Source organism: Pseudorca crassidens, chromosome 1 (assembly GCF_039906515.1).
Source record: "Pseudorca crassidens isolate mPseCra1 chromosome 1, mPseCra1.hap1, whole genome shotgun sequence".
NCBI lineage: Eukaryota > Metazoa > Chordata > Mammalia > Artiodactyla > Delphinidae > Pseudorca > Pseudorca crassidens.
The window spans coordinates 104,051,776-104,066,343 of NC_090296.1; the positions used below are offsets into that span (position 1 = coordinate 104,051,776).

Genomic DNA, 14,568 nt, shown 5'->3' on the forward strand with positions numbered 1-14,568 from the left:
GGGCAGAGATGTAAAACTAATCCTACCCTTATGCACATACCCCAGCTTATTTATATCGGAGAGGAATGGGAGAATTTGTTCTCTCTCCAAAAGTTATGTACACACACACACACACACACACACACACATGCATACACATACAACATAGCTGTCTTTCTTATGAAGGCCATTTGAAAAAAAAAAACTTGGAGGATTTACTAGTGCTTATGGCTAATCTTAAAGCTCTGTTTGTCATATATTTTCTCTCCATAGCAATGACATTTTAAAACAAATTGTCTTTCTATAAACTAACCTATTTCCATCTGAAATGTTATTCACATTTTCCTATTATCCTAAGGCAGAATCAATTTATCTAAAACAAACAAAATATAGGATCAAATGAAGACAGAAAACCCAGAATAAGTAGTAAATGATTCTGTCACCAGAACCAAGAAGCAGGAGACTACAATTCTTACTCCATAGCTGCTATTTCTTTTCACCTGAAAACCTGTAAATAGGCAATAATTTTTAATAGCAGTTAAATCAAGGGAAATTCAACTAAGCTAAAGAGCTTAATCTCCCAAAGAAGGAAAATAAAGCCTTATTTCTTCCTCATCACACTCCACAATGAAATGAAAGCAACCCAAACTTGCACAATAAGACATCCTCAAAAATGTGTGGCTTAATTTATTTTTTATCATGGTTAACCAGAAAAGTGTTGACATTTTAGTTCCTCATTATAAAGTCATGTTCGCTATATCTTATCAGGAGAAAGTCAAATCGGCAAGTATTTACTGAGCAATAAGGGAGGCCTGATACTTGGTGTAGAATTCAGGGCACTGACCTTTGCCCTCAAGGGACAGTTAGGGGAAACAAGACCCATACAGGCAAGACCAAACTGTGTACCATTTCCAACAACAGCCGAGACCTTTCTTTCCTCCAGGCTGTTACACATGCTGTCCCCACACCCTTGAATACCCAAATACAACCTTCCTTCAAGGAATCCCAACCCTTCCTTTAAGACTTGCCTCTTAGTTACCTCTACTGTGAAACCTTTCTCGTCTCCAGAGAGACTCTGTGCTCTGTTAACACCATGTCTATTCAGTGTCATGGTTATGAGCATGAACTCAGGACTCAGGGTGTCTAAGGTTGAATCCTGGCTCTGCCATTTACTAGCTGTGTGGCCTTGAGGAAGTTATGTGGCCACTCTGTGCCTCAGTTTCCCCATCTGTAAATGGTGATAATGACGGTACTTACTTCATAGGGTTTAGGTGAAGATTAAATGAGTTAATTCAGCAACTCTTCAGGTAAGGTCCATGGACCAGCAGCCTAACCATCACCTGGGAACTTGTTAGAAATGCAAATTCTCAGGTACCACCCCAGATCTACTGAATCAGGAAGGCTGTGTTTCAGGCCTGGAATCTGTGTTTTAACAAGCCCTCTGGGGGGATCTAGATGCATGCTTGCACTTGACAATCATTGTTAATATAATAAAGAATTTAGAGCTGCTGTGTATTACCAGTAGTAATGTTTAATAGTATTTACTTTGAGGAGTCTGGGAAGTACGATAACTGATAATTTTTCTTTTTTCCCAACTTTTCTACAAAATCTGTGAATTACTTACCGTGGGTTCGATCCCTGGTCCAGTAAGATCCCACATGCTGTGGAGCAACTAAGCCTGTGTGCCACAACTACTGAGCCTGCACTCTACAGCCCATGAGCCACAACTACTGAGCCCATGTGCCACAACTACTGAGCCCAGGCACTGTAACTACTGAAGCCCATGTACTGAGGCCCACGTGCTGCAACTACTGAAGCCTGTGTGCCTAGAGCCTGTGCTCCACAACAAGAGAAGCCACCGCAATGAGAAGCCCACGCACTGCAACGAAGAGTAGCCCCCACTCACTGCAACTGGAGAAAGCCCGTGCGCAGTAATGAGGACCCAACACAGCCACAAAAGAAAAAAAGGTAAATTACAGACGTCCCTGGTGGTCCAGTGGCTAAAGACTCTGTGCTCCCAATGCAATGGGCCCGGGTTCGATCCCTGGTCAGGGAAAATAGATCCCACATGCCGCAACTAAGAGTTCGCGTGCTGCAACTAAGGATCCTACATGCCTCAACTAAGACCCGGCACAGCCAAATAAAAAATATTTTTTAAGTAAATTGATTAATCCTTTTAAAAAAATCTCACCAAGGAAAAAAGCACATACATAAATAACTACAACTAGAGGTGGTATGTGATACGGACCCTGTAAGTAGTACAAAAGGTAATAGGAGTTAAGAGGAGAGAAAGAATTTAATCCAACAAAGTTATCACAGAAAATTTCATGGAGGCCATATTTTGCTATATTTTAAAGAAAAAGTAAAACTCAACTTTTTAAGGAAATGGGAGTGGGTGTGAGGAGGGCTTTTCAGACAGAGGGAATAACGGAATAAAAATATAAAGGCAAAAATACGTTAAAAATATACCTGCTGGGCTCTTGTCCCATTTATGTGAGGCTACAGAAGAAAAGTTTAGAAATATAAGCTGCTTTAGAGTTTCCCTACAAAACACGCTGCCTGTGGGCATGACTGGCTCCTCCTACAAGCTCCAGAAAGACAGGTGAGTGATAAAAACTATCTGATTGCTCTCAGATTTCAAATTCAGGCCCAGAGGACACAGCTCTCTATTCAGTCTACTAAACTCAGCAGGGATCACCTTGGGACTCTTACCCCTTGCCCAAGATGGCATGGACAGATCTTGGGTCAAGGGAGAAGGGACTGCAATGCAGCTCTAGAGAAGCAAAGGGAGGGGGCAGACTTGCTTCCTCCCCCTGGGCCTTCAGTGCCCAGGACTCAGCTACCTGCTCAATGCAACACTGCCTCTGTTCTTCTATCACCATTAGTGTGTATATATATATATATATATTTTTAATTTGACCAAAAAAAAGAAGAAATGAATGATCCCTCTAATAGTCAAAATACTAACAGGAAGAGGAAAAATAAAATGTATAGATAATTAACAAATTTTTATTCCTAATTAAGATTTGCTATTACCACCTCTGACACTGAACCTTATACCATTTTTTTAAAAACGGGGCTGGAGGGAGGAGAATACTTTCCATTGAAGATGCGAAATCTCCAATATGCATATTTTCTTTACCTAACTGGGCAAAAAGAATTCTTTTACACTATAAGGAAAATATAAAATAATACATACATACACATAATTTCACATGATTTTGTTCTTCATCTAACTAGCCATAAAGCCCAAATGGACAAGATTTATCTTGTCCAGGGTTTCAGTTTCTGCCAGTGAAAAATAGGTGGGTTCATGCTCTTTCGATGCTAAGATTCTATGAGCCCATCTCTAACAACAATCCTTTTAAAGTGCTTGACTTAAGAAAGCCCCAGAATTTGTTCCGATGATGCAGAGGCGAGAATGGTGGGCAAGGAATGAGGATAAGAGATTAGAAATAGCCACCACCCTTCAATTGTAAGGGTGTGTGACTCAGGCAGGCATTTAACGAAGTGAAGCCCAGTAAACATGACTAAACTGGGGAGCCTATATTTAAAGTATTAAATAGCTCTTCAACTCTTAGTGATCAACTTAGTTGAGAAAGAACATAAAGGGCCACTGAATCAAGGGGGAAAAAAGGCCACTGAATCAAAAGCCATAAGCTCCATGTCATTGGACAAGTCTGTTACTCTGTGAGGCTCAGCATCTTCATCCTAAAATTAGGACACACCACCTCCCTGCATCTGCTCACAGGCGGCACGTGGGGATCAGACACAAACTATGTGAAAATGCTTTGAAAACCACAAGGCACTAATAAATTACTTATTTAAAAACTCTTTTTTTTATTTTTAAAAATTATTTATTTTTGGCTGTGCTTGGTCTTCGTTGCTGCGCGCGGGCTTTCTCTAGTTGCGGCGAGCGGGGGCTACTCTTCGTTGTGGTGCACAGGCTTCTCATTGCGGTGGCTTCTTTTGTTGTGGAACATGGGCTCTAGGCTCACGGGCTTCAGTAGTGTGGCATGTGGGCTCAGTAGTTGCGGTGCAAGGGCTTAGGTGCTCCGCGGCATGTGGGATCTTCCTGGACCAGGGCGTGAACCTGTGTCACCTGCATTGGCAGGCGGATTCTTAACCACTGCACCACCAGGGAGGTCCCTCATTTTTTAAAATAAGGTTTTCTACTATAAAAACCACAGCCCATTACCCTTTCATAATACAGAAACTCCAAATTCTTAAGTAGTGGGTGTTTCGAAATAAGTGTTTTCACTTTAAAGATGTGGATGTTAAGAATTTAACATCACAGCCCTCTCAACAGATTCTCTAAGGTAACACTAATACAACCAACAGAGGAAAATGTACATTTGCAAGGCAAGAAAATGATACATTTGGTCAAGTAGCAGTATTTTAAATGGCTACTATAACCAATCATGTAAGAGATTAGGCTGTCTCCAAAGAGCCAAAATGCAGGTTCATATATATATTGCTGGGGACCACTCTGGCCAATGCAGTTCTAGAGGTTTCTATGACGGGATCTTCCTGGTAAATGCTCTGGCCCTAAAAGTAGAAAGGGGTCTCTAAATACAGAAGAGACATGGAGCCAGGGGTAGGGTCCATTAAGCTTTCAAAAGGGTCAATGTAATATATGTTTTAAACCCTGGGATGGTAAAATACCTGATAGCACTTCTCTAGGCTTCTATTTCCTCATCTATAAAATGCAGATGAGAGTCCCCTTTGTGGAAAAGACTGATGAAGAGATTACATAGAAAGCACTCCTTGTATCTAGAGTGCACGATGCACTCAACAAATGAAAGTGAGCATGACTAGGGAAAGCAGAGTATTTCAGTTATCTTCACCCCTAAACTAAGAGCCTTGCTCCTTTAAACAGCATCTTAAACAGCACTAGGAGCTCTTACAGAACAACTTACAAAAGAAGTAGAATATAAAAGGGATTTTATTGCAGGGAGTGGGAAGCAAGAGGCAGGGGGACTATTAACACTTACTTATCCAGTTTCTGACACTGAGGAAGCTTTGCTCATTTGTCAGATCAAAGAGCAGAAGAAACCCCATAGCATCTCTGAAGAATGCGGTTGTCAAGCTGCGGAACCTGGGAACATAAAGCAGATTGGTCACCTAAACCATGGCCCCACTCTTGAGAGATAAAGCCACCAGCAGTGCCCTCAGCCTCTTACAACAGTTCATCAAAAACAAGTTAGATGTTTAATAACATGCCGCTGTTTCTAGTAACTTCACATTATATATGCACATTATACATGCATAAATCTTATTTGTGCAAGATTTACTGTATTACATTAATAGATAATTTCAACAGTGTAGAATTATGTACATAATCAATGATATTGGATAGCATACAAAATATAGTAAGTAGTTATCTAGAGCAAGAAAGAATATGTGAAAACAAATCTAGACTTTCGAAAATGCCAACAATTATCCAAAGTTAAACGTGCAATTTTCTTTTAAAATAAAGACCACCTGTGTAAACTTTTAAAAAATTTTAAATAAGTTAGATGATGCTATTCCAAACATGTACATTACAGTTATTTATCTGACTGATAAAAGTTTATGTGTTAATAGGCCATGTGATTTAAAAACCCAGCCTGCTGGACAGGGATGACAAGAACCAGCTCGTGATTCCCTGGTCTCAGTCCAGAATTTATTGTACAGTTAAGAGTTAAATAGGCCAAAAGCAACGGTGCTTGCTGTGTTTGTCTTCTTTGTCCTGTGAAAGCCTGACTTGATTGAACATCACAATGTGTTCCATGACCTTTTAATGTTCAGTCTCTAAAGAAATCTCTTATCTCTGAGAACCATTTCTTTGGCTTTAAGGTGGGGATAGTATCGCCTCAGTCACCCCTTTCTTGGTACTCTCTCCACCAAGGATTTATCCTGCTCTCTCCTCTCTCTCTCCCCCTCTAGTAGCAGGTTTTCTCTTATTTTGCTTTTATGCAAAGCCTGCAACTGACGGGCAAAGGCTCCAGGGAAGAAAATACTGGTACAAATCTGTCATCTAATCCACTCTTTTAAGTTTTCTCAATTATTTCTAATCCATGTTTTTACAAAATGAGTACTTATCTTTCAGAGATACGTACCAAAATAGTTACGAATGAAATAATTTGCTATTTGGGATTTGCTTCAAAATAATTGGGCGGTGGGGGTGGTGGGAAAAGGTGAGGAATATACGTGAAATACGATGGGCCACAACTTGATGGCTGTTGAAACCAGGGAATTAGTACCTGAGTTCACTGTACTGTCCTCTCTACTTCTGCATATACTCGGAGTTTCCCATGATAAAAAGTTAAACAAACAAAATCCTTCAAGGAAATTGTGAGAGATAACATGGCTATAGCTAACTAAAAGCAACTTCAAACAGACTTGTGGTTGCCAAGGGGGGAGAGGGGTGGGGGAGGGATGAATTGGGAGTTTGGGATTAGCAGATGCAAACTATTATAAACAACAAGGTTCTATTATATAGCACAGAGAACTATATTCAATATCCTGTGATAAACCATAATGGAAAAGAACATAAAAGAGAATGTATATATTTGTATAACTGAATCACTTTACCATACAGCAGAAATTAACACAACACTGTAAATCAACTATACTGCAATTTGTAAAAAGTAACTTCATATGAAGATTTCATGTGACATTTTTGTCATGCAACCTCTGACCATATAAATTAATTCCAATGAGATTTTCTACTAGGTTTCAACAATCAGGTAAGAATAACGCATACAACTCTACAGCCTTCTTTGTGGTTGAGTAAACAGCAAAAGCAAATGGAGAAAAGTATACAGATCTAAAAAAAGGGTGGGAGAAAAAGAAAAAAGTCCATAAGTAAAAGGGTCCATTTTGAAAAGGATCCATTTTTCCTTTGACCTTGTACGAAATAAAGCCACCATTATCAGCTCAGACTGATACATTTCCTGCTAATTTGGCAGCATGTCTTATCCAGGTGCAAATCAACTAATCAGCTGGCCTTTTCCTGCTCAGGTCACTGTGTGAAGAGCGCAGCTGTTTTTCCCCTTTCCTCCAGTAAGGAGCACGTAAGTGAAGATCTCATACCTCTCCTGCCCTGCTGTGTCCCATAACTGCAGGTGGATTCTCTGGCCTCTGCCAATGGCTCCATCTGGTCCATTGGCTCTGTACACCTAAAATGGAAAAATGAAAGAGAAAAAGAGAACTTCTGAGAGAACTTCTTCTCACTTTCCTATTCAGTACAACTCCCCTAAGCATCTAAACTTCTAAAGGAAATCCCATCTGGAATATAATCTTATTTGTATTTTATTCCAAATAATCGTCTTTGGGTAACACAATAATTTGTATTAAATGATGTATGTACATTATATATCTTTATAAATATATTACAAAATATACAAGTAATACATAATTTGTATTAAAAAATAATAATCAGCTCACCTTTCCTCAAAGTCCCCTCAGGTCACTAGTTTCAGGAAATATTACCTTCTCCCCATCCTATGTTTAAAAAGTACTCTTAAAACAATTTTATAGGAAGGGCCTCTGAAAATCTCTTCCTCCATCAAAGCAATAAAAACACTGGCAAAAATAGTCAAAATCAACTTTTTCCAAACCCTTAAAATTAACAAAAGCTTGCAACATTCCTAGGAGCACCTATTCAAGAAAAACAGCTGAATATCAGTAAAAATTATAAATTTTGTGCCTTTTTAACTTGTCCTATTCCCATTCTCCCTCTCCGGCTCCACTGTAGCCTTGAAAACCAACAGATGCACAACTACAGTAGCTGTGAAAACCATCAGTGCAGCAACCACTGTAGGAAGGAGAGGCAGAACAGGTTTGGAGTTCCCCAAAAGTCTCATCCCCAGAGTAGTGTCTGAAATCTGCCTGTAAAGCTCCATTCCCAAGTCTTGTCTTTATTTTATCTGACTTAACTTGCTCTATGAGAAAACCCTATCCTTAGACCATTTATTGAAAGCAATCAGCAGCAATTATTTAACATCACAGCTACCAAAGGCAGCAAGACCAGTTGGACCTAATCTAACCCCAAATCTTAAAGATAAGATATGAGATGTCCACAGAGAGATTTGAAAAGTTTCACAATATTCCTTGGAACCTACTAGGCCAGGCTCATGTGCATGGTTGTACATATGTCCAGGAAAGACCTAAAAATGCCCTAATCTCTCACCTTTGGCTGACCTTGAGACTCTTCTCAAGCAGAAGTGAAGGCTAAGGCAGAGTTGTAAACTGCCTGCAGGAGCATTAAGCAAACATCCCAGCACACACACACAGAGTCCCTCAGAGAAAGCTGAGAGATATACTGGCTCAAGAATTTAAGAAACTTTCTGTCCACTCATTAGCTGACCACTAAGTTAACTAAGCAGAGACTTCAGTAGCTGCACGTAACAAGAAATACAGACTTCACAGAATTAGCCCAAGAACATCACTAAACAAACAGTGACGACAAAAATAAACAGGAAAAACAAGAAACCCTTGGGAATGGGGAGGAATCTGATTTCCAGAGTTGCTACATTCTATCAATGTAAATGTTCAGCTCTCAACAAAATTTATAAGACACACAAAGAAATAGGAACACACACACAGATAAAGCAACCAAAAGAAACCATTCCTAAGGAAGTCCAGATGTTGAACTTACAAGACTTTAAATCAGCTATTATAAATATGTTCAAAGAACTAAAGGAAATCATGTCTAAGGAATCAAAGGAAAGTATGAGAATAATGCCCCACTGAATAGAGAATGTCAATAAAGAGATAGATATTATAAAAAGTAGTAAACAGACATTCTGGAGTTAAAAATTATAACTGAAGTGCAATATTCACTAGAGGGGCTCAAGAGGAGATTTGAACTGGCAGAAGAAATAATCACTGAATCTAAAGATAGCTCAATTGAGATCACCTAGTCTACTCACAAAAGAAAAAAAAAAGGAATTAATATAAGTGAAGAGAGGGAATTCCCTGGTGGCACAGTGGTTGGGAATCCACCTGCCAGTGCAGGGGATGTGGGTTCGAGCCCTGATCCAGGAGGATCTCACATGCTGTGGAGCAGCTGGGCCTGCATGCCACAACTGCTGAGCCTGTACTCTGAAGCCCACGAGCCACACTGCTGAGCCCGTGCGCCACAGCTACTGAAGCCCATGCGTCTAGAGCCCGTGCTCGGCAGCAAGAGAAGCCACCGCAACGAGAAGCCTGCGCACGGCAACGAAGAGTAGCCCCTGCTTGCCGCAACTAAAGAAAGCCTACGCACAGCAACAAAGACCCAACACAGCCAAAAATAAATTAACTCATTTTTTTAAAAAAAGTGAAGAGAGTCTTGGAGACCTATGGAACACCATGAAACATACCAATATATGCATACTAGCAATCCCGTAAAAAAATAAAAATAAAAAAAAGGAGAGATAGAAAGAGGCAGAAAAAATATTTGAGGAAATAATAGCCAAAAACTTTCCAAATCTGAAGAAAAACATTCATCTCCACATTCAAGAAACTCAGTAAACTCCAAGAAGGATAAGCTTGCTGATACTGACTAGACATATTACCACCAAACTGTCAAAATCAAAAGACAGAGAGAATTTTAAAAGCAGCAAGAGAAAAGTGATTCAGCACATGCAAGGGATCCCAATAAGACTAAGAGCTGATTTATCATCAAAAAAAATGAAGGCCAAAAGGCAGTAGGATGACAAAAAGTGTTGAAAGAAAAAAGACTGTCAACCAAGAATCCTATATCCAGCAAAGCTATTCTTTAAAATTAAAAGAGAAATTAAGACAACCTCAGATAAACAAAAACAGAAAATTCATTGCTAGCAGAACTGCCCTGCAAGAAATAATAAAGACAGAGCTTCAGGCTGAGATGAAAGGACCCTAGCCAGTAATTCGAATCCATATAAAGAAATAAAGAGCACCAGTAAAGATAACTACGTGGGTCAATATAAAAGACAGTATAAATGGTTTTTTGCAACTCTTTCCTTCCATCTGATTAAAATACAATTGCATAAATTAATAATCATAAACCTGTGCTGATGGGCACACAGTGTATAAAGATGCAATTTGTATGACAATAACAGTGCAAAGTAAGGGGTAGGAAATGGAGCCACATAAGAGCAGAGTATGGCATTGAAATTAAATTGGTATTAATCCAAACTAGATTGTTAAAAAGTAAGATGACAACTGTAATCCCTAGGGGAACTATTAAGAAAATAATTCAAAAAATATATAGTAAAAAATGAGAAGGGAATTTAAATAGTATACTAGAAAATATCTATGTAACACAGTTGCAAAGAAATAACAAAACAACAGAAAAAAGATGAGATACACAGAAAACAAGTAGCAAAATGGCAGATATAAATCCTACTTTATCAGTAATTATATTGAATATAAATGTATTAAAGACTCCAAGTGAAAGGCAGGGGTTGGTAGAATGGATTTAAAAACATGATCCGACTATATGCTATCTACAAAAGACACACTTTAAATTCAAAAAGGTGTAGGGAAAAGGATGAAAAAAATATATACCATGCAAACAATAACAAAGAGAGAGCTGGAGTGGCTATACTAATATGAGACAAAATAGACTTGAAGACAAAAAGAGTTATTAGAGACAAAGAAGGATATTTTATAATGATAAAAGGGCTGATTTATTAAGGATACATAGGGATAAAAAGAGAAATGAACAATTTGACAATAATATTTAGAGACTTCAATACTACTTTCAATAGTGGATAAAACAGGGGCTTCCCTGGTGGCACAGTGGTTGAGAGTCCGCCTGCCGATGCAGGGGACACAGGTTCGAGCCCCGGTCCGGGAAGATTCCACATGCTGTGGAGCGGCTGGGCCCATGAGCCATGGCCGCTGAGCCTGCGCGTCCGGAGCCTGTGCTCCGCAACGGGAGAGGCCACAGCAGTGAGAGGCCCGCGTATCGCAAAAAAAAAAAAAAAAAAGAAAAGGATAAAACAAGCAGGCAGATGAACAACGAAACAGAAGACCTGCAGAACACTGTAAGCCAATTAGACACAATAGACATCTACAGAAGATTTCACCCAACAACTGCAAAATACACATTCTTCTCAGGTTCACATGAAACATTCTCAAGGACAGACCATATGTTAGGTCATCAAACAAGCCTCAATAAATTTAAAAAACTGAAGTCATACAAAGTATGTTCTCTAACCACAATGTGGTAAAATTAGAAATCATTAACAGAAAGAAATTTGGAAAATTCATGAATATGTGGAAATTAAACAATACAGTCTTAAATAACCAATGGGTCAAAGAAGAAACACAAGGGAAAGTAGAAAATATTTTTAGATGAATGAAAAGCACAACATACAAAAAATACTAAGTGAACTTAAAGCAGTGCTCAGAGGGAAATTTTTAGCAGTAAACACCTATATTAAAAAACAAGAAAGATCTCAAATCAATAGCTTAAACTTCAACCTCAAAAAACTAGAAAAATAAGAATAAACTAATTCCAAAGCAAGCAGAAGGAAAGAAATAATAAAGGTTAGAGTAGAAATAAATGAACTTTTCTTTGAAAAAAAATCAAGAAAATTGATAAACCTTTAGTTAGACTAATCAAGGATAAAAATAGAAGACTCAAATTCTTAAAATCAGAAATGAAAGAAAGGACAACACTACCAACCTTACATATGTAAAAAGATTATAAAGGAATAGTATGAACAATTGTATGTCAAAATATTAGATAGCTTAGAAGAAATGGAGAAATTCCTAGACCCAAACAATTGAAACTAACTCAAGAAAAAATAGAAAATCTAAAGAAATATATAACCAATAAGAAGACTGAATTCATAATAAAAATAACTTCCCACAAAGAAAAGGCCAGGCCCAAATGCCTTCACTGATGAATCTGATCAAATGTTTACAGAAAAATTAACACAAATCCTTCTCAAACTCTTCTAAAATATAGAAAAGAAGGAAATACTTCCCACCTCATTTTATGAGGCCTATATTATCCTGACACCAAAATCAAAGATACGAGGGGAAGAAAAACTACAGACCAATATCCTCTCTGAATACAGACACCAAAATACTAGCAAAAAGAATCCAGAAAAATATATAAAGGATTATATACCATGACTGAGTAGAAGTTATCACGAGAACAACAAGATTGGTTTAACATACAAAAATCAACCAATATTGATTTGTAATGGAATAGAACAGTTATAGACTAAAGGACTAAAACCACACGACCATTTCAAAAGATGCAGAAAAAGCATTTGAAAAAGTCCAACACCTTTCATGATAAACATGCTCAACAAATTAGGAATAGAAGGGAACATCCTTGACCTGAAGAACAGCATCTATGAAAAATGCACAGCTTATATTACACTTAATGGTGACTGAATGCTTTCTCTCTAAAAGACAAGACAAAGATGTTCTCTCTGAACACTTCTATTCGACTTTTTACTGGAGGTTCTCATCAGGGCGATTAGGCAAGAAAAAGAAACAAAACATACCCAAGTTGGAAAGGAAGAAGTATAACAGAAGATGGGAATTCCGAACATCTATTTCCTATCTTGTATATAGGAAATCCTAAGGAATAAATACACACACAGATACATACACCCCCTACACACACATGTACAGGTTATATTAAAACTAATAAACAAGTTCAGTAAGGTTCCAGTATACAAGCTCAACTTACAAAATAAATTGTATTTTTATACACTGGCAAGGAACAATTCAAAAAAAAATTAAGAAAACAATTTAATTTATAATAGCATAAAAAGATTAAGAATAAATTTAATTAAAAAGTATAAAACATATTCTGAAAGCTATAAAATATTGTTGAAAGAAATTAAAGGAGATCTAAATAGGAAAACATTCCACGTTCACAAGTCGGAAGACTTAATAGTGTTAAGATACCAATACTCACCAAATTATTCTACAGAGTCAATGCAAACCCTATCAGAATCTCAGCCGGCTTCTTGGTAGAAATTAACAAGCTGTCCCTAAGATTCATATGAAATTGCAAGGAACGCAAAATAATAGTGAAAAAAGACAAAGTGGGAGGACTCGTGCTTCCCAATTTCAAAACTTACAACAAAGCTACAGTAATCAAGATAGTGGCATAAGGATAGACATATAGATAAATGGAATAGAATTGAGAGTCCAAAAATAAACCCTTACATTTATGGTCAACTGATTTTCAACAAGAGTGTCAAGAACATTCAACAGGGGAAAGAATAGTCTTTTCAACAAATGGTGCTGGGACAATTAGATATACACATGCAGAAGAATGAAGTTGGACCCCTATTCACCCTATACCCCAAAATTAACTCAAAATGGATCACAGATCTAAATGTAAAAGCTAAAACTATTTGCATATCATATATCTGATAAGAACATTTATCCAGAATACACACACAAAAAAACCTCTTAAAACTTAACAACAAAAAAACAACCAATTTCAAAATAGGCAAAGGATCTGAACAGACATTTCTCCAAAGATGATAAACAAATGGCCGATAAGCATATGAAAAGGTGATTGTTCCACAACATTCATCATTAGGGAAATTAAAGTCAAACTTGCAATGAGGTACCACTTCACACCCACTAGAATGGCTACAATCAAACAGACAACAAGAAGAGCTGGTGAAGATATAGAGAAATTGGAACCCTCATACATGGTTGGTGAGGATGTAAAATGGGGCAGCATCTTCCGAAAAATGTGAAAGTCCCTCAAAGTTAAACAGAGAGTTATCATATAGCCAGTCAAATCCGCTCCAAGCCTATATAAGTATATTGAAAACATAAGTTCACCCAAAAAATGTATATGAATATTAATAGAAGTATGGTTCATAACAGCTAAAAAGTGAAACAACTGAAATGTCCACTAATGGATGAATGGATAAACAAAATGTGGTATACCAATACAATGGAATACTATTTGATCATAAAAAGGAATGAAGTTCTGATACACGATACAACATTATGCAGAAAACATTACACTAAGTAAAAGAAGCCAGACGCAAAAGGCCACATATTGTATGATTCCATTTACATGATAAATCCAAACGAGCAAATCCAGAGAGTAGATTAGTGGCTGGGGGAGGGAAAATGGAAAAATGCTAAAGGATATGAGGTTTCTTTTGGGGTGATGAAATGTTCTAAAATTTGGTAGTGGTGACAGTTGCACAACTGTGAATATACTAAAATACCACTGAATTGTACATGTTAAATGGGTGAATTTTATATAAATTATATCTCAATAAAGTTATTTTTTAAAAACAAAGTTATAAAATGGGGATTAGTTAATAAATATAATCACAAGCATATAGGGGAGGGGCAAGATGGGGTAGGGAATTGAGAGGTACAAACTACTATATATAAAATAAATAAGGTATAAGGATATATTGTACAACACAGGGAATATAGCCAATATTTTATAATAACTATAAATGGAATATAACCTTTAAAAATTGTGAATCACTATATTGTATACCTGAAACTTATACAATATTGTACAGCAACTATACCTCAATTTGAAAATAATTTAAAAAAAAAAGAAAGAAAAAGAAACAGACTCTCTGGTAGTGGAAGGCTTAGGGTGGATCAGAGGGAATG

At 37.5% G+C, this 14,568-nt stretch overlaps 1 protein-coding gene across 3 annotated transcripts in view; it reads right to left on the reverse strand.

Annotated features, from left to right (window-relative positions):
• RAB27A (RAB27A, member RAS oncogene family) overlaps positions 1–14,568 on the reverse strand; it is a 74,022-nt gene that overhangs the window by 11,586 nt on the left and 47,868 nt on the right. For all 3 annotated transcript variants that reach the window (XM_067747617.1, XM_067747607.1, XM_067747616.1), the window contains 2 exons: positions 7,057–7,142; positions 4,974–5,077 (listed from right to left, as the gene is read on the reverse strand). In XM_067747617.1, the coding sequence (XP_067603718.1) occupies positions 4,974–5,077; positions 7,057–7,142 (190 nt within the window). The remainder of the gene's footprint in view (positions 1–4,973; positions 5,078–7,056; positions 7,143–14,568) is intronic.